The sequence below is a fragment of the Carya illinoinensis genome, chromosome 9, assembly GCF_018687715.1.
Source record: "Carya illinoinensis cultivar Pawnee chromosome 9, C.illinoinensisPawnee_v1, whole genome shotgun sequence".
In the NCBI taxonomy this organism is placed as follows: Eukaryota; Viridiplantae; Streptophyta; class Magnoliopsida; order Fagales; family Juglandaceae; genus Carya; species Carya illinoinensis.
The window spans coordinates 37,993,414-38,018,860 of record NC_056760.1 but is presented as its reverse complement, the minus strand read 5'-3'; the positions used below and the strand labels follow the sequence as shown (position 1 = coordinate 38,018,860).

General features: G+C 34.1%; 2 protein-coding genes across 4 annotated transcripts; one reads left to right on the top strand and one right to left on the bottom strand.

Annotated features, from left to right (window-relative positions):
• Window positions 1-1,899: 1,899 nt before the first annotated feature.
• Window positions 1,900-4,885, bottom strand: LOC122275162 (organelle RRM domain-containing protein 2, mitochondrial-like). Of its 3 annotated transcripts, none has more exons than XM_043084132.1 (4): window positions 4,576-4,882; window positions 3,966-4,034; window positions 2,897-3,003; window positions 1,900-2,308 (listed from the first exon to the last, which is right to left on the bottom strand). In XM_043084132.1, the coding sequence occupies exons 1-4, from the start codon at window positions 4,730-4,732 to the stop codon at window positions 2,201-2,203; spliced, it is 441 nt and encodes a 146-aa protein (XP_042940066.1). In that variant the 5' UTR covers window positions 4,733-4,882; the 3' UTR covers window positions 1,900-2,200. The 3 variants fall into 3 exon arrangements, with proteins under 3 accessions (XP_042940066.1, XP_042940067.1, XP_042940068.1); XM_043084134.1 differs by having other exon boundaries at window positions 2,255-2,378; window positions 4,576-4,884; XM_043084133.1 differs by lacking the exon at window positions 3,966-4,034 and having other exon boundaries at window positions 4,576-4,885.
• A 6,788-nt stretch (window positions 4,886-11,673) lies between these two features.
• LOC122277753 (histone H4) lies at window positions 11,674-12,285 on the top strand. The gene has a single exon (XM_043087882.1). The coding sequence runs from the start codon at window positions 11,763-11,765 to the stop codon at window positions 12,072-12,074; it is 312 nt and encodes a 103-aa protein (XP_042943816.1). The 5' UTR covers window positions 11,674-11,762; the 3' UTR covers window positions 12,075-12,285.
• Window positions 12,286-25,447: the final 13,162 nt, after the last annotated feature.

Genomic DNA, 25,447 nt, shown 5'->3' with positions numbered 1-25,447 from the left:
CTTTTGGCTGAACGTGGTGTGTAAGGGGAATTTACACCCCCAATGAGACACAGTCACGTCAGTTTTTAATTTTTTTTTACCATATATACAACGGAAGTAGATCAAATGGAATGCAGAGCACCATGGGCCAGTCTCCACCTTGGAGATCTATCTCTCTCTCTCTCTCTCTCTCTCTCTCTGTCTCTCAAGCACGTCGGCCTCTCAATGGCGATTACAAATTTATTAAGACAAACCCAAATCACCTGGAGGGGGAGGGCATGCCATTTCTCCCAATCTGCCAATATAATATCACAAAATACAAAAACCCGGCCACCCAATAATAAAGCCCCAGTAATTGCCCACAACAAATCCAACTTCATCTTGATGAATTTTATTTCTTTTAGCTTAATTTCTCACAAAGTGAAGAAAGAGAGACGACGGAAAATCGAGGTTGAATAGAGAGAGAGGGAGAGAGTTTGCTGAGAGAGAGAGCTTGCAGAGGAGAGAGAGAACTTGCTGAGACTGAGGAGTTAGAGAGAGTTTTCTGAAAATGAGGAGAGAGCGACATGAAGAAATGTTAATATCTGTCCAGCTTTATGATAAGTTTATGTAATTGCAGACATGTCTCTCTTTGAATTGAAAATGTAAATCTTTTATTTACACCTCATTCAGTTTTAAGGTTTTCTCATAAAATAAAAATAAAAGAGTTGGAAAACTCAATAAAAAGCACACTGCACGCAAAACATAATAAACCACGCAAAACATAATAAACCTGAGTTTTCTAAAACAAATTGCATCCTCAATATTGATGAAAATATGATACATTCCTACTTATGCTTACGACATGCATGGGTTTTGACTTTTATTATCTTATCATATTTGGTCAACATGCATTAATCCCGAGGTGGTACAAGGATGACGGGAAAGAGTCGGCCGGTAGATTCTATGACTGTCCCAATGGTTTCCTATGAGTTGGGTGGCTTTGGCGGCGTACTGGCTCACTGGGTGTCTCTGGTTCACGCGTATGGGGCTCGTCCTTTTTTTTTTTTGTTATCCTCGTCAGTGTGGAGTGTACCATTTCGGTGGTTCTGGGGCCTGAAGATTGTGATTACGAGTTCGAGGTGGGCAGAAGAGAAAAATTAAGATTAAAGTTAAGAGTTAAATAAATTATTTTAATATTATTTTTATATTAAAATTTAAAAATTTAGAATTATTTATTTTATTTTTATATTAAGTTTTAAAAAAATTAAATTGTTTATTTTATTTTGTATGAAAATTTAAAAAAATTGTAATATTAAAATGAGATGAGAATTTTTCTTAAGTGAACAAGTAGTGATTTTACTGGGCAATGACACTTTCATGACTTGAGGTGTCATTCGATTAGAAAAAAGAGTAATGTTACGTACAGTCACTTTTACATATTCTCTGTGCACTCCATTGATATGATTGACTGGATTAATTTTTTTTTAATATATACTAATCTTATCACTGGAGTGTACAAATGAGTCTATAAAAACAACTGCACATAAAATTTTTATAGAAAAAAATAGAGAGAGAGAGAGAGGTTGCAAAGGGCTTACCCGGGTTAGGCGTTGGCAACGTTGCCCGCCCTATTTTCTAACGGATTGGGTAAAGTGAACTGGTCGAGGATATACAGGAGATAATATATCTTTTTAAAAAATAATAATTACAGTCATGAATATGCAAGTACCACGTAATTATTTTTTAAAAAATAAATAAATATAAAATTTATATAAAAAAATTAATTTTTTAATAATAAACATCGTTTAAAAAAAAAAACACTACCGTAGATAGCATTGGTTAATACTTACTGAAGGCTATGGGAAGTGTGCTGGAGTTTAGGAAGGAAAGTGGAAGTGAAATAAACGTGGGAAAATGACTCGGTTGAGATAAATCACATTGCTACGTGAATTCTCGAGAATAATCGAGATAATCCATTTATTTAGGAAAAAAGGATCCGATAGAATTATCTTTAAAATTAAAGAGTTACGAATTACAATGAAGTTCCCCTAAAATTTCGAAATAATAAAAAGTCTTTTAGTGTTTTTATGGCTTTCCATCACTCAGCGGATGGAAGCAGCGGCTTAGATTTCGTCCAAACAACAAATGTCCTGAGCCAAACCAGAGAGTTTCATAAACAACAGCAAGTTCTCCTTTCAAATGTTGGTATACCTCGCAATTCAATTAATGGTTCAACCGTTCACCATCTTGTAGGTGGGAAATGTTGGTAAGTTTCTGGAGATGCTGACTGTCCTGGAGGAGTTCTTGGCCTCGCATATTCAGCAAAAATTACCCATCCATCAAGAAACTGCAACACCAAGCACAGCAAGAAAACATTGACCAAGTTTGTGCCAAGAAGAAATCTAGTCAAATTGCACCTACAATACAATGGCAAAAATATGGTTCGGTCTGATATTGTAGACAAAATCAAGCATCCTCGTGTCTCTGTGTGTGTGTGTGTGTGTGTGTGTGTGTGTGTGTGAGAGAGAGAGAGAGAGAGAGAGAGAATCCAACTTTGGTCCAACGAAATTCCATGGCAAAACTTCCAAGCAACTGAGTTCTGTAATGTAATTAGGACTACCAAAAGGAAAGCTCTCAATCACAATTAATTAGTATTGCTATAACAACTTTCAAGTCAACAGACATTTCTTGTTTAAAATCCTTCGGGATAATTTTCTTCATGACTTCTAAACATCAAAACTATCCGTTAATAGCAAAAACCTATAAGGTAAAAACAGCATATACAATGGTCAATATGCACAAATCAGATATGTTTTCCACCAAATTGCTTAAAATGGTTCAGACACTGGTACCATCTTATCCTCTTATTTTTTAAAAAATAAAAATAAAAATAAAATCAAGAAGAGAGTCAACAGAAATTTCAAGTTAGACAGACCTGTGCATCCATCCCTTTGATTCCTTTCTCTGCATCTTCTAAGGTAGCATAATGCACAAAACCAAAGCCTTTTGAGTATCCAGAATTACGGTCCGTAACCACCCTGGCTGGAACATAGGGAATAAAAACCAAGATATGAATAACCAAGAATTCTATATGAACAGTTAAGATCATGATCGCAAAATGGTCATGATCAAACCAATGCATGATTGAGAAACAAAATAATAAACCTAAAGGTGACTTTTATGTGTTTGTGTGTGTGTGTGTGTGTGTTTGTGTGTGAGTGACATTTTGGATGGGTAAAGTTACAGATGCATTAAATTTTGAACCATGACCACACCCTTCATACAGCAGTTACAAAGCGCCTTTGAGAGCTAGAGTTCATTGGCATATGATAATGAACTTAACAGCTACCTTTCTTCAGTGAAGATTTTCGACCAAAATCATAACTTAAATATTGAACAGGCTAAATGCCAATCCAATGACCCCAGTAAATCCTATCCAAACACTTTTATGTTAACTACTCCAATTCCTCCACATCGAGGGCCACCTATCTGTTAAGTCATAGAAGACTCATTATTTTATAAGTGGCATGCGACTCAATTATACTGCCCATTTGTCCTTTCCCATTTCGTTATAATGCCTCCATATAATTGTGTACTCAAAAGTTCCCATAAGGCCACGATGATATGTGAAGAATCGAAGATATTTGAGACACGGAAAGGAATTTTTCTGATCATTCAATTATAAGATGCACTTATTTAACTGAATTAGAATTTCCTGGTTTGGGTAAATCATCACTCCTCCCAGACAAACTCAAGGCCTTAAATCACTATGATGGTCCGTAAATGGCTCAATATTGACCAAAAAACAGGGTGAAATAGAAATCACACCTCCAAAGCAACTGACAATTTTGGTATCCAAAATGTAATCGAGTTTTAGTTGTATTTAGTTTGGGGTTCACGTTAACAAAATGAAAATCTTACAAAGTGAGGAATGCACTGCTCCATATACAGCAAAAAGACAGAAAATAAAAATAATGTGGCACCAGTAAGAAACATGATATTACCGTGAACAACTTCACCAAATTTAGCAAATGATTCCTGAAGTTTCTCTGACGTGGTTCTCTTATTAAGCCCTGAAGCACAAATGTTGAATTATTCTTTGAGGCTATAATCATGCATATAACCATAACTTCCTGCTAATACTAGTATCTGACTAGCACCAACCACGGTTAAGAATGTAATTTGGTGCACCATCCTTTTAAAAAATTGAACATGAATAAGAAAACCTACCCCTAACCATCCATTAGCTTCAAGCGGAAGGTATAAGGAGCAATGTCTATGAATAATAATTTAAAAGAAGATGGAGATTTCCTCTATTAATAGACCAACTAGCTATTAGAAATTTAGAACCCGCTTATCTTTGTTTTGGGAAAAAGCTCAACATTTTACAATAACATGGAAATCCAATTTCCAGACCTATTCAATACAACAAATCCCTTTCTTTAGAAAGCGGAATACTGGAAATCACAACTCTAAAATAGAAGAATCACCGAGATGAACAGAGCATCCTCTCGGCATGCAACAAACCTAATAGAGACAAAACCCATACCAATCAAATCAACATGGTAGACAGGAACTCGGCCTAATAGTAATTGTGCTGAAGAAAAAAATTACCGGAGACAAATAGGGTCGTCGAAGGAGCAACGGCAGGTTTATCACTAGCAGTGTTAGCAACAGAGGCCGAAGCAGTAGCGGTGGTGGCTGCAAAGGATTGAGAGGAGAATAACGAAGTTGATAGATACCGCCTCATGAGTCCGGGCCTGAGCGCCATCTGTAGTCGGTTCGGTGCAATGTGGTGGTAAAGCAAACAACTCCGCGGTCAGGTGTAGCGGCAGACGGAGTCACGGAAGAGCAATGAACCAACCAAAAACCCAAAACCTAAACCCTGACTTACGGCTTCAGTCCGTTTTACCCAGACTTGTGACTTATAAGTCATCGTCCCACACATCAAATATTATATTTATTTTATTTTATTTAAATTTATTTTTAATTTTATTCTTTCTAAACTAATTCATTTTTTCTATTTATCATTTATACACTACATATTTAATAAGATAAAAAAAAATTATATACAACGTATGGTACGAGAATAATGAGTAAAATTTTTCATTTATATGTGATCTTAACCCACATATCTTCTTGTCTTAACATTCAAATATTGTTTAAACACAAATATTTTTTAATTTTTAATTTTTAATTATTTTTATCTAATCATTATAATTTTCTCAAATTTTAAAACCAAATATAATTCAATTTTTTCAAACTTCAAAACAAAACACAAAATACAATTCAATTTTCTCAAATACAAAACAAAAATTATATCTAAAAAATATTTTAACTATATTATTTTTTATTCAATTTTTTCTCTATCTTTTTTTAAAATTTCATAAAACATGTTAACTCAAAAAATTTTACTATTACCCACAAAATATCTTACTATTATTTACATATTTCTTATTTCATTCATCTCATCTATATAACCAAATAAAACCTAATTTTATTCTTACTATTGAATCTAATGTTTTAAGTTTCATATAATTATATATTTACACATGGATTTTGAGATAACAAATAAATTCAAAGAATAAAGAATACTCAAACTCAAGTTATCTACACAATAGAGTCAAGCACATAAAGAAACCAAGCATGAGCAAGAAGGAAACAAATTCACATTAAAGTTATAAGTAATATTGTAAATCTCTTAAAAATTTGAAGTTATGATTAAAACTCAAAATTAATATTTTATCATAAAGTATTAAAATATATTTTTCACATGTGCATGGATATTTTGAAAATTTTGAAAGATGATTGATTGTCATCTTTCACATGTGTATGCTTTATTTGAATATTTTCAAAATTGATTGATGCACTTTTTGATTTATTTAAAAAGTAGATGATTTTGTTTGAAAATTTTGAAAATATTAAAGATAATTAATTGTCATCCTTCACATGTGCATACTTTATTTAAATATTTTCAAAAGTGATTGATGCTCTTTTTGACTTATGTAAAAAGTAGATGATTTTATTTGAAAATTTTGAAAAGTAAAGTGTACTCTTTTTGTTATATGTCAAAAGTAAAATATTAGGCTTGAAATTTTTGAAAAATGAAAGATGTTGTCTTTGACAATTTAAAAAAGAAGAACATTTTATTTGAATTTTTTGAAAAAAATGAATGATGTTGTCTTTAACATGTAAATCTTTTTAAATTTGAATATGAAGTCTCATATGCCTATAAATAGATCATTTGAAAGCTTGACATTTACAACACCAAAAGTATACAACATTCATTCAAAGCTTTCATTCTCTCTTATCTAAGCATTGAACCTTAATCTTTATTCGTTTTTAGAGAGATATAGTTTATATTGTATTGTTCTTATTTCACTCACTAAAGAGTGTTTTCTGATAACCTACCCACTATTAACTCTTGTATCAATAAAAGGGTGTGTATAAACCTTATGTGTGTAGAAAGTATTATATATAGAAAATAGTTGAATCACTACGTGTAAGGTGATTACAAGTGTAGAGGGTGTTCTATACAGATCCTTTGTAATGGTTTTGGTCAAAGATATAATATGTTTCTATCTCTACCTGAAGGAAGTTGAATAGTGAATTTAGAGATTTTTAATAGGTAACTTGAGGCAAGGACGTAGGCTGTGGAGCCAAACCTTATTAACATACTGAGTTTGCTTCTCTTTTATCCTTATTCTTTATATTTATTTCTGCTTCGTATTTTATTTATATTTTTATATTGTGTATTTGATTTATAATTATTAATTTTTTAAATATAACCCAATTCAATTCTTTCTTGTGTTAGTCATTTGGGCAACACTTACTTTGGGTCCAAGCTATTATTTTGTGAGTACTGCTACACCAGCAGTAAGTTATGCACAAAAAAAATTGAATATTTTTATATAAACTTTAAATTTATTCATTTTTTTAAGAAGTGTGTAAAACTTCCACACTTTAAGACTGCAAATATCATTTATCGTTGTTTTGATAGTATAAAATACAATATATAAGGAGAAAATGATATCTATACAATTCTTTTCACAATTCCTTACATAATTTTATTTTAAATGAGGGATGTTTTGTAAAATAATTTATAAATTAACATAAATTTATAGAAAGACCCTCAATTTAAAACATAATAATATAAAGAATAATTCTATTTGAAAGCTTTTATATTAAACACCATTCACATAGCATAATTTGATTTGAAAATTAAATTTTAAAATTTAAATACTCCTATCAATGTGTTTGAATGAGAATTTTATATGAAATTTATGGTTATACATAAATTATTACATTTATCATGTGTTTATAACTTAGAGAAAACTCTACTCCCACGACAATATCAACCAACGTTTTCTACTAAATTACTTTTTATTCTTTATTATTTTTATTTAATGGTTAAGAAACTACTTTTTAATAAGTGTGATTTTTTTTTAAATGTTTAAGGGGTTTAAAAAGACGTTTAAAACAAAATTTCACTTTCGGTGACCACTTTTGATTGCTTCTCTTGGTGGGTGTAGCTTCACCTACAACTTAATGGTTTTTATCTTTTTCCTATATAGAGCAAAAAAATATTGATAATTGATATTAAATACATAAATTACATATTATTGAAACTAATTATATTCATATCATATTTTTACCGAAACTGAACTTATATTTTATACTCACATGATATAAAACGCTTGAATTCCATCCAAATATGATTTTTAATACATTTTATCAATATTGAAATATTTGATTCAAAATCATTAATAATCGTCTGATTCATTGAATCGGTTCTTATCCAATTCTAAATCCGTTTCCAATTTTTCGAGCCTTGGTTAGATCTATAGTTGTTGTTCGGTGTCACTTATATCCATGTTAGTACATGGAGATTACTTGCCAATTTGAGAAAGGTTGGATGAGAATCTTCTATTTGGAGTCATTTACATCATATACCACCTACATATCATAATTTAATTTACAAGAACACTATCACTGGAATAGGCAAATGCAAATTTAAAAATTAGCTAATATCACATATTTTGCCTTTTGCCTATTCCATTTAAAATATATTCTCATATTGGATTATCTATCTATTAGCTAAAATAATAATAAAATATTTTTAACTATTTTTTATCTAATTTATTTTTCTCATATTTTACAATTTTATCGATCATATGTTAATTAATAATCAAATTATAATTAAATTATTATTTAAACAATCATATTTTTAGTGGACATGTTTAACACTAATAACTACTAAATTCTTATACTAGTGTTCCATTTGGAGATGCTGTAGAGAATGTCAGGGTCTGGGTGAAAAATACTTCTTCAATAACTTTGATACGTTAGTAAGTGTCAAAGCAATTATTGATGCAGACAATGTCTTAGAAATCAACAAGGTATTCCTCCAACATCCAATGCTGGTTTCAAATCATAAAAAATTAAAAATTAAAAAATTAAAAAAGAAAAAAAAAAAAAAAAAAAAAAGGAGAGGAAAGAGAGGTTCTGTGCATGGTCCTCGTGAAAAATAAAATAAAATAACTCTTAGATGAGCTTCTATAGAGAGAGGGAAGGGCTTTTATGTTGAGTGACTGAGAGAGGACCTCATTTAATTACATTGTTCAGATAAAATAAGATAAAATATTTTGTTAAAAGTTGAATAAAATATTATTATAATATAATTTTTTAATATAATTTTTATTTTTAGAAATTGAAAAAATTGGATTGTTTATTATATTTTGTTTAAAAATTTAAGAAAGTTGTAATAATTATATGAAATGAAATAAGATAAAATAATTTTATTTTATATAACCAAACTAACCGTGGGAGGAGAGAGAAATTATTCATAAATTATTCCACAGATGGGGAACAGTAACCATACAAATATGTAGAAATGATTTACTATATATTGTAAGTAAAAAATTTACATTTGCCTCTTCCAATATAAACAATTTAGTGGAGTTGTTAGCTAAATTTTGGCTTGCATTTGCATTTGATTACATCAATGCTAATGTTCTAAAATTCAAATTTTATAAATTAAATTATACCATATAGATGATGTTTGGTATTATAAAAGATTTGAAATCAAAAAGTTTAACAACAATATTAAGTACATGTTTGAGATTATAATGGGAAATATAGCTAATAGTTTTATGACTTATAACTCATAGCTTAAGTAATAAATTATATTATTAAAAAGTTATTTATTGTTTGGTAATTATATGTTCAAAACATTTTCGAACATGTTATATTTATTTGGAAATAAATAAAAAAGTAATTTCTAAAGTAGAAATTACGATTATTTGATTTTTTTTAAAATTATGATCATATCTTTAAAAGTTTAAAAATTGTAATTATCTAAAAGCTGTATGGGTACTTTCGCCCATTGACAGTCTTTTTAAAATTTGAATTATATTTTGGGTTATCTGAAAAAGTATGTTTATGGAAAAATATTAGAATAATGATTTTTCTCAAAGGTAGTTTTTATCTTCTTTGCGATTAAAAAGTACTTTAATATGAAATACACAAATAACCTAATTTTTTCATTACAGAGCTTTTAAGACTATTTAAATATTTTTCAAGACTTATGCCTATACTTTTATGCAACTCCAAACGGACCCTAACTGTGTACCTATAGAAAGTATGGAATAACAAGATGTGTGGGGCTGACTAGTGGTCATGGGTGTAAGTTTACTGGTCTAGACTGGAAAGACTGACTAGATCGAATGGTTTGGTTCGAAACATATAATCTTAGAATTTTGATTTATCAGACTGGACTGACTGAAGTATATCTTTAGTTTTTTAAAATATTTTTTATATAGTAATTATATAAATTAATTATGTAATTTTTATCTAAAATATCAGCATTAATCACATGTATTTAGAGTTTGGATGATATTGCATTTTTTAATTTCATTTTCTTTATTTTTTGTTTTTAATTTTTATTATTATAATTGCTAATTCTCATGATGAATATGAATAATTTTAATAATTTCTACAACTTTATTTAGGCTTATTTTAACTTTTAAGTACAAAATATGTAAATAAAGATAAATACTTTATATTCAAAAGTATAAATATTGTAGGTTTTTTTATATAGATGGGCTGAAAATATATATTAGCAGTAATTTTTAGCATTTTGTTAGTCTAATTCGATTAATAAGAATAATTGGTCCAATCTCAATTCGGTATAAAGGTGTACTAAAATTTTTGATTCGATCCAAAAATCCTCAAACCAGGCCGATAACACCCTATAGTGGTAATCATTGTGTTCATGAGCACCCACACACACATCTTTTGGTGAGGATGTTGACGATATCGTGTAAAAGGAGAGTCCATCAATGTGCTGTCAAACGTGTAAGTGAAAAATTACCGTAGATAATTATACAGAGATGCTGCTCATTATTTTATATCATATATTTATATATTTTAAAATAATTTTATTCTATTTTTTATTTTATTCCCTTTAAACTAATTTAGTTATTTTATTTATTATTTATATACCACATATTTAATATAAAAAAAAAGATATAATGTGTGGGTATGATAAATATAATTATTCATAATTATAATCGTGATTTATAAACTTTCAATCTCGTTTAGAACATGGATTCATCTCAACTAATGAATTGAGTTCAAATTTAAATTTAATCAAACTTTTAAACATATAACTTTCAAATTACTAAACATTACTTAACTCAAAATCTATTTACATGTGAGAGTTTAAAATCTATAACATTTTTTAACTCAACATCTTTTTATACGGAAAACCTACAACATTTGTTAACTTCCTATAAATATATCTAAACTCATCTTAAGCGAGCCAAAAAACTTATTCTATGATTCCAATTCATTATTATCCATAAAAAAACTCAACTTATTTTAACAAAACTCAACATTCAAACTTGGCAGTACTCAGCCGTACCTTATCTGTAAAATTAAAGGTTCGGTTTGGCTATTAGAATTTTTCATCTAAAACATAAAATTTATATCTCATCATTACAATTTTTTCAAATCCACATATAAAATATAATAAATAATTCAACTTTTTCTTAACTTTTTTAAATCTCAAAATAATAATAATATTAAAATATAATATTTTAATATTTAATCTTAAAATTCAAAATTCTCATATGAAAAATCTTAGTAGCCAAACAGAACCTAAAAATATTTTTATTCCGCCTCATTTTTGAATCCATTGGTAGGATATTACATTTTGATACTCAACATTTGAAAAGTTGTTAATTATTCTAAAAAAATATAAATAAAATTATACTCTAATATTACAAAATAACTAATATATTCCAAATTTCTAATAATGAAATCGAGCTTTAAATCAAACCGTCCACTCCATGAATCGAGCACTCACAGCGATCCCGAACGCACTTATCTGACGGTCCGTATTCCCGCTCTTCCTTGAAGAAGTCGAAAGACACGAAAGGCCATACTCAAAGGTGCTCATAAGTCATAACATAGCGCCACATCAGCGACTGGAGAGAAAGCACAATCCTCCGAAAACACTATCTTACAACAATCATCCGTTGATTGAAACGCTATCAACGACTTAAAATCATCCACAGTGGATGACGCAGATCGACTTTATGAACCGTTCATAACTTCCCTAATCCAACAGTTGAAAATCCATCCCTCTGCTTCTCATTCAGAAAACACAAATCTCACCCGCCACCGGTGTTTCCTATTTATATTCATTCCTCCTCTATCAACCGCACACAGCGAAATTTCTCCAGAGCAGAAGAAAAAGAAATCCCAATTCAAAACCCTAGATCTGTCTGCGTGTGGAAATGTCGGGTCGTGGAAAGGGAGGCAAGGGACTGGGCAAGGGAGGAGCCAAGAGGCACAGGAAGGTGCTTCGGGATAACATCCAGGGTATCACCAAGCCTGCTATTCGCCGTCTGGCTAGGAGAGGCGGCGTCAAGAGGATCAGCGGCCTCATCTACGAGGAGACACGTGGTGTTCTCAAGATATTTCTCGAAAACGTTATCCGCGACGCCGTGACATATACGGAGCATGCTCGTAGGAAGACGGTGACAGCCATGGATGTGGTTTATGCGCTCAAGAGGCAGGGGAGGACCTTGTATGGGTTCGGTGGTTAATTTGGTTTTGTATTATGCTCTTTTAGACCTGTAAATCGGTTAATTGTCAATGCAGTAGTCGTAGGTTCTGGTCTAGAGTTCGTGCTTATGTAGTTGGGTTTTTGCTTGTAGCGAAAACCTATTAGCCTTTGGTTCAACTTATGCTGAATTCCTCTCGAACTATTGTTTGAATTTTCTATGACAATGTCACGTTCTATGAGTGATTTATTTTCGTTTATTGTTTTGGGGGTGTCTTGGTATGGGAAGATTAGAAGCGTTTAGGAAAAGCTGGTGGTACAGATTGGTGTGAAGATCTGGTCCAACTTCTAGCTGTTTCAATTTCAGATCTATATAGATAGTTGATCTTTGTTGCCATTTGTGCAATTTTGTAGCTTTTGAAGGAAAGATAAGTAATTGTCTCATGGTTCCGATTTCAATAAGGCAGCCGTCGAATTCAACCAAGCTAATTAGGCAGTTGGAATAGCCAAACGGTATTGAACAGCCAAACACTTGAATAGGATATGAAATAAATCCTCCTACTTCATTACCTAAGGGACAGCGGCCGGTAGCAATTACTTTGCGTTTTAACATCTTTGTCTTTGTAGGCAGGCTGTCACTACAAGCTCTCCAAACGAAATTCTTTACTTTATTCGGGATCTGTAAATTCCAAAGCCTTTCAAAATAGTCGTAGTGATGAATCATTTTCATTAGAACTAGAGTCCATAGTATGTTTTAAATTTATAACAAGAAGATATGCAGATTTTGCACTGAACGAACTATTTTTTGTGCAACATACTAGCTGATCAGTACCCCAACGCAAAAATAGAGGAATTTTAGTATTTCATTGGCCTCAAAAGAAAGAAATACCTGGTTTATTAAATCTGCATTCCACCCTCCTCAATTGGAAGTATCCAATAAGTCCTTCACACAAGCAGTAACGGGCAAATAATCACAACTAGTGATAACTCTTTCGATTGGTGAATTTTTCAACCAATTATCTTTCCATATATTAACTTGATCTCCCTTTCCAATGCGCTATAAACAACTTGATTTAATTACAGGTTTAGCTTTATAAATACTGCGCCAAACATACGAGGGTTTAGAGCTGAATGCTGAAGATAGAAATTCACCATTTGGAAAATTAGCCTTAAAAACTACAGAAAACAAAGAGCCATTATTTTGGAGGAGGCGCTACCTTGCTTTGCCAATAATGCTAGATTGAAAGCCTGTAGGTCACGAAAACCCAAGTCTCCAGTAAATTTTGGTACCCTTCTTTCTTGATCTTTTTGTCTCCACCAAAATCTAGCAATTATACCTTCAAGGTCTTTGCAAAAACATTTAGGTAATTTGAAGCAACTCATAATGTATGTGGGAATAGCTTGCTTAACAGCTTGATGAGTACTTCACAACCAGCCTGAGATAAAAGTTTTTCCTTCCACTCTTACAGTTTTGTCCAAATTTTATCCTTAGTATCTCTAAAAGTATTGTATTTTGATCTATCCACAAAAGAAGGTAGACCAATATACTTATTGTGATGTGAAATGGATTGGGCACTCCAAATATCTTTTATCTCACTTTTTACCACTTCATCAGTGTTTCGACTAAAAAGTAACTCTCTCCTAATATAATTGTTGACTTGAGGCTAACCCATAGACAGTTAAAATATTCTGAATATGCATATTTGCTGAAGTAAAGGCTTCACAGAAAATAATACTATTATCAGCAAAGAACAAATGACTTACCTGGGAGGCACTATTACAAACTCGGATCCCCTTCAATAGAGTTTGAGTTTCAGCCTGCTGTAACATCAAGGTTAGAGCCTCAGCGCAAAGCACAAATAAATATGGAGAGAGGGGACAACCTTTTCGCAATCTATGCGCAGGGTGAATAGAATCAGTAGGAATACCATTAATAAGGATCTTATAAGAAACAGATTCAATACAAGCCATAATGAGCTGAATGAAATGTGAGTGAAAACCCATCTTGTCCAAGAGTTTCTGCAGAAAAAGTTGTTCAATCCGATTATACGCTTTACTCATATCTAATTTAACGAATATACACCCATTCTTTCCCCTCTTCCGCCTTCTTAAAAAGGAGAATATTTATTTAATTGAGGTGGCCCAACTATGTAGGAAATTTTAAATCTCGGGTCATGGTCCCTTCCGGGAATGGTAGGGGTGAAAAACCGACTAACCGCATCGATTTATTAAAGAAACCGAAACCGACCGACCGACCTTACAAAGGCATAGAAACCGGCCGAAACCGACCGTGTAAAGGGGTAAAACCGGCCGGACCGCTTGCCGGCCGGTTCACGGTCGGTTGGTCGGTTCTATGCGGTTTGGGCCGGACCTTTTGGGCCTTTTTAAAGTCCAATTCATCCTTTTTTTGGGCTCAATTCAGTAGTTAAAATCATCAACATTTGTGGGCTTTTATTTGCTGAAATTTTAAAATTAAATTTAAATATTCAATTTCATTTTTATTTTAATGTCATTTATACTACTAGTAACTAATAACTAACTACTAATACTACTTATATACTTTTATTTGATAATTACTAATACTACTTATATACTATACTACTTAACTAAAAGCAAATAAATAAAAAACTCCACTAAATGTTTAATACACATTACAAAACAAAACCAAATTGTCTTAAAATATAGATTCCAAATTGTCTTAAAATAAGAGAGCAATCTTCATTCTTCAAGTCTTCACTCTTCAGTCATCAATAATTGTGATGCACGATGCTCCTAACTCTATATAGAAAAACATCAAATAATCAATATTAATAAATTATGATAATGAAAAAGAATTTAAATTAAATTATAAAAGCAAATGAATATGTAAATACTAAATTGAATGAGAAAAACATTACCAGATTCTACCACAAAGCTTTCAACATTATCCATGGCCTCTCGAATATCAATTGGGGTTGATGGATGTCGCAACCAATTCTGAGTACAAATAAGTGCCTCAACAGTTCTCGGAGCCAATGAACTCCGGAAAGGATCAAGTACACGACCTCCCGTACTAAATGCTGATTCTGATGCAACCGTGGAAACAGGCATCGGCAATAAGTCTCGTGCAATCCTCGCAAGAATAGGATAATTAGGCTCATTAACTTTCCACCAGTTCAACAAGTCAAAAGATTGGATGAATGCCTCACAACCATCTGAAAAATACCGTTCAATCTCTCTTTTGGCAGATGTAGATCTAGAAGCACTCGATGCTAGCAACCACTCAGCAAAAAATTGTGACTCATGATTGTCTTCACTAACTTTTGTGGATGTAGATGGCAGAGGGGGAACATGTTCAGTCGAGTTAACCGAGCTAGAACTGAAAGCATCATTATACTCCGCATACAAATCTGATAATAACTGTCTCACATTCAACACCAACTCCTCAGCCCGACACTCATCATGAATTTTTTTCAGGTGGAAAGTAAGAAGCCCCAACTTACTACGTGGATCAAGCACAACTGCAATCAACAACATCAAGTTCATCCTATCCAATGAACCCCAATATTTATCATATTTAATTCTCATGCTCACGGCCATATTCATCAAACAATTATTATCACTTTCACTCAGCCTAACCAACTCTTTTTGAAGCATACAAATCTCCAAAAAACTGGTATTTGCCGTGACATACAAAGACCAATAAAATCTACAAGTGGCATCATAAAACATTTTCAAAAATTTTACAAATACCCGCACTGTCTCCCACTCCTCAACTCTAGGAGGCCCAATATTTCCATCCTTAAAGTAAGAGAGAAAATTGTGATCCTCACTCTCCGTCCGCCTGAAAGCCTTCTCAAATTTTTCAGCCGCCTCCAACATTATGTAAGTTGAATTCCATCGGGTTTGCACATCAAGGGACAACATTTTTTTACTATCAATTTTCTCCTTTTCTGCACATCTCTTAAACTTCTCTAACCTTGCAGGGGAGGAGCGCACATATCTAACCGCATTTCTAACCATTGTAATGGCGTCATTACACTCCTTAAGACCCTCATTCACGACAAGGTTTAGAATATGAGCACAACATCTCATGTGCATATACTTTCCCCCCAACACATTCCCCGTCAAAAAATGCCTCAAATATGAAATTGCAGTATCATTTGAGCTAGCATTATCAACAGTAACAGTAAATATCTTATCAATACCCCAATGAAGAAGACATGATTCAATATATTTTCCAATAGTATCCCCTCGATGATTAGGGATTAAACAAAAATTAATGATTTTCTTTTGCAATTTCCAATCATTATCAATGAAATGAGCAGTTAGGCACATATAATTCAGATTTTGTACCGATGTCCACGTATCGGTAGTTAATGAAATTCTCATTCCCCCATCCTTAAACAACTTCTTAAGTTTGGCCTTTTCAGATGAAAAAAGTTTCATACAATCTCTTGCAACCGTTACTCGACATGGCACCTTAAATCTAGGTTCAAGCAACCAAACAATCTTCTTAAATCCTTGCCCTTCAACAAATCTAAATGGTAATTCATCAATAACTACCATCTCCGCAAGTGCCAACTTCACAGCCTCTTCACTATATTTGTGGATAACAAGATTCCTTATGACACTCTCACTCTCTCCAACCCCCTCCGAAGTTGCCTCACCTACCAATGTTTTTTGGTATTTATCCAATGGCCCACGTTTATAAGGATTCTTGGGACATGAAGATAGATGGTTTTGCATGGTTGAAGTTCCATTCCTCTTAGAGTGGCAAGCATATAATTTGCCACAATAATTACACTTGGCCTTAGGATCATCTACCGCACAACCCTCAACTTTTGTAAAATGGTCCCAAACAATTGGCGGATCTTTTCCATTCCGTTTCTTAGGACGTGGACAATTACTACTTTTAGGGCCACTTTGGGGTCTTGGTGTTTGGGTCTCTTCCAAATTAACTGTTTGGGAGTTCGAATCAAGATCAATTGGACTTGAAGAAGAATCCATCTACCATTTGAAAAATCATATACATCACGTCATGACTCATTACACAACAATTAAAACAAACCAAAAAAAAAAAAAAACCAACACAATTTGTCAATTACACAGCAGCTAGTTTGCAACATGGCAAACATCACAAGTCTAAGACTCTAATCTATATTTTGGATCACTCATCAGTCATCAACCTCATTGGCTCACAGATTTTTTTTTGATAAATACCCTCACTGGCTCACATTCCACAATATTAAAAATTTAATTCACAACCAAACCATTTGATTTTAATCAGATTCAATAAGTCTCGGATTAGGCTTCACAGTGCTACTACGTGGATTCAAAACTTCAATATCCCTGTCCAGTGTCCATACACAATACACAATGTTTCAAATAATATGATAATAAATTAAAAAGAATGCCAAACCGTCCACTGTCCAGTGCAAATTAAAATGTTAGAATTATTTTTTTTTTTGATAATTAATTAAAATGTTAGAATTATAATTTTATATAAACACAAATTATAATTAGTTATAATAAATAGAAATTAAAATACTCAAATAGAAAAACTGAAATTAAAATAAAGAATAAAAGGTAATCTTACCGTGGGGGTGAGCGGCGAGCCGGTGAGGTGCGGCGGTGCACTCCGTGAGGAACGTGAGCCGTGAGGTGTGCCGCTCGTCGCTGGAGAGTGAGTCAGCCGGTGAGGTGTGCGTGAGGGTGAGGGTGACTGCGTGAGGGAGAGGCGGCGTGAGTGAGGGTTCAAGTGAGGAAGACTCGAGAGAGTCTGAAAGTGAAAGGGTTAAGTTCTTAACCTTAGATTGAAACGGCGCCGTTTGGCCTATAGGTAATGTTTTTAATAAATGGGCTTTAAACGGCGCCGTTCCACTTAAATGAGTGAAACGGCGCCGTTTAGATAAGTATATTTTTTAAAAAAATATAAATATAAATAGTCGGCCGGTTCAGCGGTTTTTAGGGGTGTGAACCGCTGCCGAACCGACCGACGTCGGTTTTACAAAAATAGCACCGGCGGCCGACCGGTTCCCTGCCGGTTTCGGCCGGTTCCGTGCGGTGGCGGTCGGTTGACGTCGGTGGCGGTTGGCGGCGTCGGTTCCTGTACAGCCCTAGGGAATGGTGTAGCTAGCTTGCTGCCACTCGGTGTGAAATACTCTGCTCCCAATTGTGCTCATTGTCAGCGGTTCGAGCATTCCCCCGTTTGGATTTATAAGAATTTTATGTATATTCTAATAGAACATTATACCATGTTAAAGTTTCAAATTTTAACTTAATCTATTTAGATAATGGGTCCTGTAGTGTTATTTGTTTTGATTTGTTTAATAATTAATTAGGAATATGTTAATATAACATGATTCAATTAAATTTATTTATTTTATGTAAATAGATTGAACTAAAATTAGGGGTGATACCTACATATGTAGGGAAGGGGTCACCCCTTCTCTGCACCTCGCCTCTTCCGCATATGTTGGGGTGGGTTTTCCACCTCCACACCTTGCCCCGAGAGGTGGGGACAGGGCCCTTCGCCTCGGTGTAGGGGGCGGGGGCGGACATCCCATCCATCCTGCCATTTCAATGGTATTAATACCCAATTGGATCAAAAAATTATTTATAAGTCCAAAAATATTTATACACAAGTCCCACATTGCTCAAATAAAACTATTGTATTGCCTTGACCTCATATATAAATGTTGGCGTAGGAGGCCAATGCAATACAATCTTGTGAACAAGTCTACTACTCTTGTGAATAGGTCAAACAAATTATAATATATATATACACAATTTGTAAAATAAAAAATATATATTTATATATAAATATTAATTATATAAGTGGGGGTAGGGTGGGAGAAATGCGGGGTGGGGTTAAGCCCTCCTTGCCCCCTGCTAGGGGGCCAGATGCAGGGCGAGTTTGCTACACAACGTAGCTACTAGTCGAAACCCTTCAGCCATTTGGGTGAAGCTGCATGGGGGCAAGAAGAAGGAAGTCAAGCACGTCGTGAACCGGCTGGCAAAAGGGAAGCTGAAGTCTGCAAGTAAACATGCTGGAGTACAATGCTACCCTCGAGGCATAACCCTTAGAGTTGACAGCCCCTTCACGGGGAGCAAGAACCTTGAAAAAGCCTTCAACGACCTCAAAATCGTCGGAGTGGCCTCTCATCTCTAGCTGTACCCATCAAAATGCTAGGAGTTAGTGCAGACCTCTGGAGGGTCCAACCACCAGGAATTTTAAAGGATTTAGGGGGGTTGGTAGGCTTGTGCCCTGGGGAGCACCACGAGAAGTATTCTTAGGTGCTTTGGGGACAAAGGATAGAGATGGGATACGAAGCAAGAAGAAGTGGATGGAGGAAGCAAGGAGGCAAGAGAGCAAGGGGACAGGTTCGAAGGTTTGAAAAGAGAATGAAGGGACTCAAAATGGAAGGAGGATTTGGGTTTAAATAGGTACCCATGAAGATTGAAGTTCCGCGAGAGCACGTACTATGAGAATGAGAGTAGACGGACACAGATACGGTGATGCGCGCTACATGTAGCCACTTGGGAGAGAAACCGTCAAACACTACCCAAAAGGAGGGAGCTAGATAGGCGCAATCAAGTTCACAACAAACTGTCAGAGACATGCCTCTAAAACATGGGAGCAAAAATGCCATCCATTACGAAGATGAGGGGAGCCAGACGGGCACAATCAAGTATACTATGACCTGTTAAAGACGTATCATCAAGACAACTCAAAGACAAGTAAATTCCCATTGAACCTGTTTAGTGGGAATTTGCAGGGCTAATTAGAAGGGGAAATGTCATGCTGGATCTATGCCGGTGAGTAGACGGGAAGTACGAACAGCCCTCCATTATTTGACGATAAACAGGAAAAATGGAAGCACCAATCATCCACAGTCGAGGTGCTTCCCAAGGAGCCACATTGCATTAATGGCACACTTTAGACTCCATGCCACATTAAAGGTTTTGACTGGGACTACTGTGGGGGTGACGTGAACCCTCTGACACAAGGTACAAAATGTCCCCAGAAACCTCATATCAAAACTACGCCCCAGGTACAAAGAACTATCTTTGGAAAACCCTTTGCATCTAGGTATCTGGAAAATCTTGAATTTGCATTTGGAATGTCTTTACATTTGAGCAGATGTTTGGATTTTTAAAATAAAAAATAAATAAATTAAATTTTAGAATTAGAAGGAAGCAATTTTGTTTACAAAAAACTAAAACACCACCCACGATGATGAATACCAGATCTAGCTAATTGATTTCTACTAATCGGATGTCTGATTTGAAATTTCGGTCCACACTGAAATTCAACTTGAATCCACAACTTTAACAATATACCTTTATAAAGCCAAAGATACTTTCACCGTAACTATGCTACTTGTTTTACACATATGATCACACATATATATCAATGATGTCATGATGGATTTCGATCCTATTTTCTAGTAATTTCAAATCAAAACATGAATAATGTTATTTTTTTTTAAATTTTAAATCTTGTCATGTCCAACATTTTAAGTAGTTTCATATGTTTTCCACTTAAATGGTAGTTATATAAAATGTAGGAATGACAAGATTTAAAGTCTTTGGCAATAAGCAGAACTTTATGTTTTCCACTTCGATTGAGAGGAGAGGTAGGCCGATTGACAAGCAATCATCCCCACACCCATCCCAAAATGGCTGGGTAATCGCAGCTACTCTTGGGTGAGGCAAGGAAGAGGAAGCGATAACTAACTCAAGCGTACGGGGAGGGGACTGAAGTAGAGCTTGACTGAAAGGAGAGGTTCACTCTGTTTCTTTGATTACGGAATGTAGAATGCCTTTCCCAGTTTAAATATTGATGAAAAACAACATTTCTATTAAAATATTGATATCTTCCGAATAGGCAATTAGGAAGCTAGCTTGATATTGGTATGGCCTTAGGGAACAAAATGCCCAACATTTTTGTTGCATTGTAATCTGACAACGTACGACCAAAAAAGGATTGACATTGTGGTACAAGTTTCCATAATTTTCTCTTTATATAAAATGGACAATTTGGGTAAAGCAAATCTGGTAGCAAACAAATATATGCTTCGTTGTTAAGAGGCACTTGTGATTATACCATCACTTATGGTAAGGATTTAAAGCAAATGCAATGATTTCTTGATCCAAGCTATCGAATGTTTCTACTTGGCTCCATCCAAATTAAAAGAGACATTCTAGCCAATCCATCATGTTTAGGAAGGACTACAAATACATAAGCTAACATACGATCGAATCTCTCGAGGAAACAATCATTGAAACACATGCTATTAGACGATTTAATGACTGGGAGAGGTGTATGATGAACACTTGCAAAAGGAAACAAGAGCTCATGATCAACGTTCATCTAAAGGGCAATATATGAAGAACTTGAATTTTAAAATTGTTTATGTGAGATGGTGGAGTGCCCACATGGGCAAACCTCTCCTTTCATATGCCACAACAACATGTAATGCATCACCTTAATGGCCTTGCATTACATGCTTCAAATTGAAAGTGGTCATGCCACTTCTTGAGGATTAAAGGCTGTTTAGGCCAGTAGTGAGTGGTGCACAGGAAGGGCTATATATAGCCATTCTTCAACCGTTTCCCACACCATTTTTTTTTGTTTTATATTTATTCTCTTAAGTAAGCATTTAAGTTGTGAGGTTTATTGAGTGTTACTCTTATTTATTCTATATAGCACACTTCACCACTAAGAGAAGACGATTGAGGATTGCTGGATTATTTGGCTACATTGGATATTCAAAAAGTTGTGCTTGAGGTATTCCGCTGTGCACTCTTACATTGGTATCAGAGCATCTTAAATAGTTGCTTCTAGCTTACCAGAAGTTTTTTTTGCATATTTTTTTTTTTAACTTTGTCAAGTGCCATTTTTTATGTTGCTTAAGACCTGCCAATGTTTCTTGAGAAGTTAGCAGAGTTGTTGCAAGCACCAGTGGTGCTGCATGCATCAATAGAGGTGTTATGCTCACCAACAATAGAGGTGCAATGCACCAGACGATGTTGGGCACACCACAGTCGCTGCTACCCACAACATTGCCCACTGTGGTGATGTTGGGCACAGTGGGAAAACATGCACCATTGAGTACACCTCAGGCGTTTCTGCATTTTTTTTGTTTTTGCTACTATTCATATGAACACTACCCTTAAAATAAGGAAGAAGATGACTCTAGTCATATGTGTTCAAAAAATGGGCTTGGGCCCTTTTTAATCTAGCCCGTTAGTTTTCCTTGAAAAAAAGAAAAAAGACATGCTAGGCTAATTTCGTCGCCTAGTGTTTATTGGCCCAAAGTTTTTTACGCAAAGAAAATAGAGAAAATGGCACACTTGGGTTTCAAACCCTGGACCACGTCATATTATCATGGGGTTGGGTGCGTCGTTGGGCTATGACTTTCTCTTAGTCTAGGTGGGGTTTTTAAATGTATTTATTATGCATTTACTCATTTTAGAAAAAAAATTTATTTGTTTTATTAGCATGATTTATTTGTCTGGATACATCCGTTTTGTTTTAATGTTATTCCATGTTATTATATTTCATATGATCTTTTGTTTAACATTTTAGATTAAATGTGATTACATATATGTGTGAAATGAACATGAGAATATATCCTTATTTGTTTGTTAGGCTTGTATGCTTAGACATTAGCCTTCATTTTTTTAGTGATAAAATAGAAAGTTTCCACTAAGTAGTCTTAGTTAGTATTGTTAGTGTAAATGACAGGCTGAAAAGATTGTGGTAGCTCTAGTAAGAACTATAAACATACTGTATAGCCAGGTGATTACGGTGACCCCAGCCAGAATTGTAAGGATGTGTTTGGATGTAAGGTTGAGTTGAGTTGAGTTGAATTTTTTATAAATAGTAGTGAGTTGAGATGGTTGATGGAGTTTTGTGGGGTCTACTTAAGATAAGTTTAAGTGTGTATGGATATTAAGATGAGTTTATATATATTTATAAGAAGTTGTAATATAAATAGATCTCGTCATTAATTTCTACTATTCATCTGACATATTAAAAAGTCAGTTGTCATCAACTACTCAAAAGGGCAAAAAAAACTTTCCTGTGGGATCCACACAGCCAACCGAATGGAGTAAAGTAAGGGCAAAATGGACAAAATATTTCTTTTTTATTGCAGTCATCACTTTGACAATTTGCATGGTATCTCTGGCATTTGGCAGCAACAATAAATCAATCTATAGTGTAAACTCACTTAAATCAAATCGGATGCAGCTCAAGTTTTTGTTTGGATGGGAGAAGATGTTAAAAAGTAAACTGCATTGGGCTTGGTTGGGGATCCAAACAGAGCCCTTAAATACATTGTATAGCCAAAGAATTATTGTGGCCCCATTAAGAAATGTAAATGCATTGATAGATAAGAAAAATGGATTGTAGTTATCTTAAAAGAACCATAATTGTAGATTGGCCCAATAGGTGGCTGCAGTCTGAGTAGCCGTCTTTTAATTGGCCCAATAGATTATCGCAGTTTGAGTAGTTGTCCTTGTAGACTAGCCTAAAAGCTTACTGCAGTTTTACTAGGATTTGTCTTTATGTGTAACTAGGTGTGATGCCCCCAACCCTCGCTTGTGATTGAATGGTGACTGAAGCGTTGAGACATATAACACAAGGCTACATACCGCTCATACATAATAGTTAAGATGCAATGCACTTATTGATCTAGTAGTATGCAGTATATCGCAGCGAAAATTCTACTTAGGTCAAATAAAATAAAACAGAAATCATGGTACTGAAGTACATAAATCCCAAAACAATAGTTTTCATAAAAACCTTCAAAGGACTTAATTGTTCCAAAAGAACTCTCAAAATATGTGACCATCATTTCAAGTGTTATCAAAACAAACTATCTATCATCAAAAGGTCCTGTGGACCAAAACCAAAGTCCCATCTTCCGTTAAACTCAAGAAGACTTCCTTGATTTTTCGAGGGTTTGGTTCTAATAGCCCTAACTCCGCAGGACCTCATTTGCCTCTACGGTAGAGTCTTAGGCTTGCTTAAGGTATACTGACATGAAATTCATATTGTCCTTAAACTGTAAAATCTTCCTAGGATCTAGAAGCAACATCCCGGCACCTAACTCATTAAGGGTTGCCAAAATTTTCTTGAGTAGCTAAGTCGTGGCCTTAAGTAGGTTTAAAGTGAAGTGGTGGTGAGCTTCCACAATAAACTCGTCCTCCACGAATTTGTTAATCTCGTAGGGTCTCGCGTACCTATCACAACTTCTACCATTCTGAGTGAGAGAATGATAGAGGAAACTACAACAATGAAATTTTGAAAAATCTCAATAAGTAAACAAATAAGGTGTAATAGATATCGTACGCATATGAAAGCAAACCAAAATTAATGTATGGACATAAAACTTTACTTATGCATTTGACTTTTAAAGAATACCAAATGCATCAGAAACTTTCATTCCCTATTTCATAAAACATCTTTTCATTATTTAATTCTTGTACATTAAAACATACATATGAGGTCATAACATAGCATAACTTGTCTTAGAGCTCAATGCCTTAATCTTTGACTTTAACATATAATTAGATACTTCACGGCTCCCCAAAGCATAGTGTATTTCCCTCCAGTTACTGCATCAACAATTGGCGCACTTTGACCACTATGTCTTACTTTTAATCATAAATATAACGACAGTTCATATTTTCGCTTTCACTGCATGTTACCCACTTGCTTTAGGTGCAACCACGCTCTGGGATCCTTTTTTTTTTTTTTTATGAATCATTTGAGCTTCGCTAACTATGCTTCATCGACTCAAGGGTTACCACTCAATTTTAGATTCTCCTGAGTGGACAGAGGAGTTCCACTAGGGCATTCCCCCGTCCTAGCATTTGGGGTTATGACAAAATTTTAAAAGACTCTTCTTTCTTTTTAGAAAAGTTTCACAAAATCCAAAGCATGTGACATGGACTATGAAATTTCGTGCTTTCATTGGACACATGCAAATGCTGAAACTCAATCATAACCATACATTGAGAAATCAAGCACAACCATGCACCTTTCGCGTTATGGCTTGAAAATATTAGAACATGCAGCCATCTTCTTAGTCATAAATTATAAGGCATTTGATCAACAAATAAGAAGCGAACATTCATAACTTCACATGCATCATGCAATGGCCGAAACACATAAAAACTAGCATGCAAGAGCATATGCCTTTAATCACATTATACTAACCCTTCATCAATGGTCATGGCCGAAATTTATTATTCCTAAATATACATTACACTGACTTTCATGAACTTAAAATTTTCTAATGTTTTTAACAAAACTTTATTCATGAATCATCATGTATAGCCGAAAACATATAAGTGAGTATGCTTATGAAAAAAGCAGGTATTTCTTGAGTTCAATCTTATAAAAGACTCAATAATGCA